General features: G+C 41.7%; 1 protein-coding gene across 2 annotated transcripts; it reads left to right on the forward strand.

Moving 5' to 3' along the window:
* The first annotated feature begins 1,002 nt into the window (after positions 1 to 1,002).
* Positions 1,003 to 5,278, forward strand: LOC148903397 (D-beta-hydroxybutyrate dehydrogenase, mitochondrial-like). 2 transcript variants are annotated; one of them, XM_089001749.1, is made up of 6 exons: positions 1,003 to 1,267; positions 3,267 to 3,657; positions 3,764 to 3,916; positions 4,003 to 4,136; positions 4,451 to 4,543; positions 4,761 to 5,278. In XM_089001749.1, exons 1-6 carry the CDS (start codon positions 1,217 to 1,219, stop codon positions 5,124 to 5,126), a joined length of 1,188 nt encoding a protein of 395 aa, XP_088857875.1. In that variant the 5' UTR covers positions 1,003 to 1,216; the 3' UTR covers positions 5,127 to 5,278. The 2 variants fall into 2 exon arrangements, with proteins under 2 accessions (XP_088857875.1, XP_088857883.1); XM_089001757.1 differs by lacking the exons at positions 1,003 to 1,267; positions 4,451 to 4,543.
* The last annotated feature ends 1,217 nt before the right edge of the window (positions 5,279 to 6,495 follow it).

Raw genomic sequence — 6,495 nt, forward strand, 5'->3', positions numbered from 1 at the left:
TGTCACGCTAAGACGTCTTGCATTGCTGGAGAATCCAAACAATGGCTTCAGATTTGGAGAATATGCGTTCTTGATACACATCCAGTTATGAATATGATTCAAATAGTGCTGACGAGGAAAGCATATATGTTTGCCATCGATTAAAGAAGTCCTTCTCTGTCATTTTGAGGCATCTGGACTGCAATTTAACGTCCCACAAAAGAGGCAGAAAAATGGCGACCAGCTCCTGCGAGGAATGAATCAGCCCGTTTTCACAGGCTGATAAATTCCTTCCATGGAGCTTGGACTCCCTCTGCTGGCGGCTTTTGGGTGTAACACAAGGATTTAAAAAAAAACAGGACGGCAAAATACATTGACATGATGGAAAGAGGCTACAATGCGTCTTTTTTACGGTCAGGACGCGGTCCTTTTCTGACTTCACGTACGGACTCGTCACCAACGCAAAAACAAGACTTCCTGAATGTTCAGCGCGAGTCTTAAAACGTAAAATAGAGCTATATGCGGTGGAATCTTATCCCATTTTACAAATTATGGACACAACTTGTCCGGAGACGTGTTTCCCGAGTGTGGGACTAATGAGGGTGATTTTATCTTGTCGCACATTCAAATAGCCAGGTGAGCTTTTATTTCTGAGTTAACACAACACACCTTTAGATTTTCATTGCCATCGATGTGCATGAATGTTTACAAGAAGAAAAAAATGGAATTGCATGTGCACATTGACAAATATCGTTTGCAATCCATCCTCTATGCCAGACGTCGGCAACCCGCGGCGCCGGAGCCGCAGGCGCCTATTTCACCCCCCTGCTGCGGCTCCCGGCGGCTTTAGAAAATAAATAATTAGTATTTAATTCAATGTATATTATTTTAGTTCGTTCGTTTTTAAAATGTAATTCTAAATTTGAAGATTATGGTGATTATAAATAATACAAAATAAAACGTGGTCAATTTTTTTGTCACTCATAATTACGTCACAACCATCGACAGTGGACGTATATCCGGTCAAAACCGCCAAATTGCGCACGATTTCTTGAAATTTTCGACCCCCAGGTCGGCCAACTATGGATACATCTAAGAAAGAAAAGTGTCTGAAGAAAACAGAACGTCTAATGATACGTGGGCAGATTCGTTCGCCTTAAAAACAGACATCGCTCACGCCTGACAGACGACAGCTTACAGTCCTGTGTGAAGATGAAGGTAATGTCATACAGCCCTGATGTGCAGAGGCTGTGCGCTGAGGTGCAAGAGCAGAAGTCACATTAACCAGGTGATAAATATTGTATTTGACATTTTGAAAATATTCTTTTTTTTTCAAATAGACATTGAGTATTATATTTGAAAGTAATCTTCAACCCAACGCCTTTTTTTCGGAGTTTAAAATGTTTTTGTTGCGTGCAGAAATGTAATTTCGCTTCTCTGTAACAGTTCATTGATTCATAAATGCAACACACTATAGTTTGTTTATGCATATATAAAGGTAAAAAACGATGATGAAAAGATGCAGTGTTGTCTTCATTTTAAATGTCAAAAGGATTTTGTGGCTCCCAGTGTTTTCTTTTCTGTGGGAAATGGGTCCAAATGGCTCTTTGAGTCGTAAAGGTTGCCGACCCCTGCTCTATGCAAATATTTACTCTTGTCATGCCGCACAAATTATTGATTTCCCAAGAAAACATTTTTTAAATCTATTGGGCTTCTTTATTTTACCCTTGGTTGATACATAATATTTTAACCAAAAGAAAATTATCGCATAAATGCAGTATCCACCCCTCTTCTTTTTTCCCCTGAATGGTGTGATCCACTTCTTAACTCCTCCCACCTGATTTTGAGAGAGTCGCGCTGCTCTGTCAGTTTTAAGCCAACCTTCTATGAGTCAATTTGTAAGTGGACCTTGCTGTTGCAAGTATTTGTGGCATATTATTCCTCTTTTACCACTCGATACCAACACATGATTATTAACAGATTTCACAAATCCAGGTCGAGAAAGATCAAAACCTGCCGGTTTATCTTCACAGGTATATAAATGAGCACATGTCTGGCACCTGCATGGCACCTGCAACTAAGGCTTAACTGTGCCAGGCTTTCTTTCTGGGCCTGTATTTGTCACTTGTAATGATTAAATACATTGGTTGCATTGCTCATTCATTTGCTCAGTAGAAATTAGCTAAAGGTTTTTTTTAGAGCAAGGAAACATTGAAGGTTCTCAAATAGTGGGCCTGGCACCGTATTTTTTGATTGGGATGAGGGAATCAAGTAATTCAAAGTACGTATATATGGTAATCTAATCCTATTGTCTAGCTAACAGGTGTGTGTGTGTGTGTGCGTGTGCGTGTGCGTGTGTGTGTGTGTGTGTGTGCTTGTGCCTGTGTGTGCGCGCGTGGGTGCGCACGCACGTCTGTCTGCGTGCGCGTGTGCGCTGACAGGCATTTAGATTCATGAAATAAGATTGTTTTTTAGAAAGCGTCATAGTGTTGGATCAAGTGGTCTATACAGTGATATCATTTGCACCAGTGTATCAGTTTATGCCTTTTTAAAATACATTGCTCACTTTTCTGTCTGGTCCAGAAATGTCCATACAGTCAATATATTGTTGAGCAAGTTTGGTTTCAATAAGTCGCCGTTCCCCAGACATTAGGTGTATGTGTCTCTATTTTATAATTGCAATCCTTTTCTCCAATGATTTAGTTCGTTTAAATTGGCTTCAGATGAGATAAAAGATGCATGAAGAGGATTTTTTTTCCTTTGTAAATGTCTTATTTGTCATTTACACATGCATACATGAAAATGTAACCTCTGCATTTGACCCTTGACAAACAACACACATTGCTAGTGGGGGTGGTGGTTCTTTTTAGGGTATCTGTGTTTTTGTCAAGGACAGTGGAGTTGTTTCCAGACGGACTTGAACCCTTGCTGCTCGTTACATAGCTCGATGACCCCGAACCCCACATACAGCTAGACGGTGAAATCTGTTTTGTTTTGTTCTAAAAACAGAGCTACACATTTTTCTCTTGAGTGCATCTATCAATGTGAAAGCTTGATTGTACAAAATCCAATTCTGAAATAAATTGAGGAAAATTAACACAGATGCTGAAATACTCACTGCAATGAAGGTGTGTTGAGAAGAATGTCTGATTAAATATGTTGCACCGAGTAATAGAACTACAGTATGTCGTCAATGAGGCGTTGAAGTCACATGCAGACCTGAACAAATTGTGTCATCTTAACATTCACATCAGTATAAATACCCGGCTGATGGGCTTCCCCAGCAGATACTTCACAGAAGATTGACTCACAGACGCTTGGCCAACATGAATTCCTTTTTTACCACCGACCAACTTCTCTGCATCCCCTTCTTGGCCGTGTTTTTCCTCGCCTTTGTCAAACTTTTTTCTCGCCGGGGCTGCAGTTCCCCAGTTGATGGTCACGGCTCGGCAGTACTGATAACTGGCTGTGACAGCGGTTTTGGCTACGAGTTGGCTCGAAGCTTAGACCACAAGGGTTTCGTGGTCTTTGCCGGGTGCTTGTATCCACAGGGAATGGGCGCCCAGGGCCTGGTCAAAGAGAGCTCCAGTCATTTGAAAATCCTCAAACTGGACGTAACCAGTAATGAGGATGTGCAGCAGGCAAAAAAGACTGTCATGGAGAACCTACCGGAAAATGGTGAGAAGCGAAAACAAGATTATTTATGGGTGTTGTAATCGATTCCATCTTAAAATGCTAAGTGTCACAGAGTTATTCTGAGACCACAGTTTCTGCTTGTCCGCAGGTCTATGGGCAGTGGTGAACAACGCTGGCATCTCAGACTGGGCAGAGATCGAATGGAGCACAATTGAAGACTTTCGCCACATGGTGGACATCAACCTCTTTGGGTGCATCCGGGTGACTGTAGCCTTCCTACCTTTGGTGCGTGCTGCAAAAGGTAATGCGTAAACCCGTCTTGGATATTTCCCTGGCGTTCTTAATATGCCGCCGTTGGTCATTTCTTGTTCTTCCCGACTGCAACAGGCAGGATAGTCTTCGTATCAAGCATTTTCTCTTTCTTCAACTGCCTGAACATGGGGAGCTATAGCGTGTCCAAACGAGGACTGGAAGCATTTGCCGACTGCTTACGAGTGGAAATGGACAGCTTTGGTGTGAAGGTAGGCTGACGAAAGAAAACCGAAAACAAATCATGCGACGTTCAAGGAAGCGCGATCTCTGTGAAAACTCTTATTTCCACAACGGCTTGTTTTTCGCACGTTAGACTTGTGTAAAACCAGCGTGAATGAACTTTAGATTTCCATTTCTCTTTGCGGTGTTTTTGTGGTAAATGACATCCATTTGCAATATGAGAAAGCAACTTCAATTCAGGTTTGGGTGATTGCTTTGTCAGCTGTTTGAGTAACCCAGCAATTAATTTAAAAACACCTCTGCCAGGTCATGACATGTGTTTTCGTCTGCGAACATCTCTCAGGAAATGTTTGTCCAGGCAGTGAAAGAAAGAAAATCTCATCAGATCCACTGTATGAATACTGAGCTCATCAAGCGTCAGATCTGGCCAAGAAATGTAAGATACTGCAATATAAAGATAACATCAACAAGACCTCGGTCGTTCCTCGCTTTTAGGAATCTGATCATGAACACGAACAAGAATTAAATTAGAATGAATGGGAATGTCAAAATGATTGCACCAATTAAAATGTGAACGTGTCTGTTTGTATTCATGTATGATGATGGCCCTTGTGCCAAGACAAATTTACATTTGAACTTTGTTTCCCCCTCAGGTTAGCATCATTCAGCCCGGTAACTTTGGCCAAGCTACCAACATTGTGAAGATGAAGACCCTATCTGACATTTGGGGTAAATTCGATGATGAGCGCAAGCAAGTCTTCAACCGAGACTACATTGAGTTGGCCATCGAGTACTTTGTCTACACATGCAAGATGGGTTTCACCAACGCGGACAAAGTCATCGCTGCCATGCTGCATGCGCTAACGGCCCCTCACCCGAAACGTCGATACTTGGTAGTCTCCGCCATGGATCGGCTGTTCTTCCAAGTCTACCCTTTTCTCCCCACTGCTCTCACTGACTCTCTGTTTTCTGTCAGCTCCATTTATGCTAAAAGAAAAGAAATGCTGTATGCAAAGTAGGGCAAGACCTCCTACCCCTTGTCTTTATTCGGTTACTGTGACATGACGTGTGCTCTCACCTCCATGTCATGGAGCTTCAGTTGAAAACCTCTTAAGATTGTCACAGAATGGGGCTAAGGTGCGAAAGAGAGGAAATAGTTCTTTGTGAGACTTGTGCAGTGAAAGCCCCTTTGCCAAACACAACAAAAAACGCCTAAATCTCATGAACACATTGATTGAGTGAATGTTCTTTATTTCATTTCTATGGTCTGCTCATAACTTGAGTGGAGGTCACCTGCATTCAGTTGACAAGGAATGGCCACGGTTTTCATGAGCAAGATAGTAAAGTACTTACTTTACATCCTTGAGTGTGTATGAAAGATACATTAGCATTTTTCACTTGGAGAAATGGCTGTACAACCAATGATGTGTATTTTTCTACGTATTGCAATACTTTTTGAATGTTTTGTCCAGTACACGTCGTACAAGAAAGTGTTTTTTGTGAAATCAATTTGATACCCTGCTCTTGTGATGCTCTGAATGTGCAGAAGGAAATAAAATTGCTCGTAGGCATGTGAGTGCGTTTTGCTTTTATAAAATAACCCTCACCTCCTTCCTGACAAATTCAGTAAAATGGCTGGCTTTATTTGATAATGATGACTCCTTTCCTTCAACGTGACACTGCATTACAACTCAGAAAACGCTGCCTTCTATAAAATTGACAATATGGAAACCAAACCTCCAGTTATGATGTCATATGAGTACAGGGGCTGAGGTTTTTTCAAAGTACCTTTCTGATATTTGTTCTCCTGACAAGGTTTAAAAAAATAATTGAGCGAAGAATGGTACCCCAGCGCAGCTCCAGAAAACAAACGGGTGTTGTAAATCTTGGGTATGACATAGGATAGGCCGATTTTTGAAATCATTTCTACTAATTGTTTTATTTGCACAAGTGAAAATCGAGAAATAACAATGGCTTAGAGAGGAGCTGGAGAGAGCCTGGACGGTAAAGGTGACAGTTGTGCCTGTGGTGATCGGAGCACTCGGGGCAGTGACCCCCAAACTCGACGAGTGGTTGCAACAGATCCCGGGAACAACATCGGATATATCGGTCCAGAAAAGCGCAGTGCTGGGAACAGCACGGATACTGCACAGAACCCTCAAGCTTCCTGGCCTCTGGTAGAGGACCCGAGCTAAAATGGTGGATAGACACCACCCATGAGGGGTGAGACGAGGATTTTTTTATATCTATCTATCTATCTATCTATCTATCTATCTATCTATCTATCTATCTATCTATCTATCTATCTATCTATCTATCTATCTATCTATCTATCTATCTATCTATCTATCTATCTATCTATCTATCTATCTATATATTGTGATGTCA

The sequence above is a fragment of the Hippocampus bargibanti genome, linkage group LG01 (assembly GCF_051943395.1).
Source record: "Hippocampus bargibanti isolate YZ-2025 linkage group LG01, ASM5194339v1, whole genome shotgun sequence".
Taxonomy (NCBI): domain Eukaryota; kingdom Metazoa; phylum Chordata; class Actinopteri; order Syngnathiformes; family Syngnathidae; genus Hippocampus; species Hippocampus bargibanti.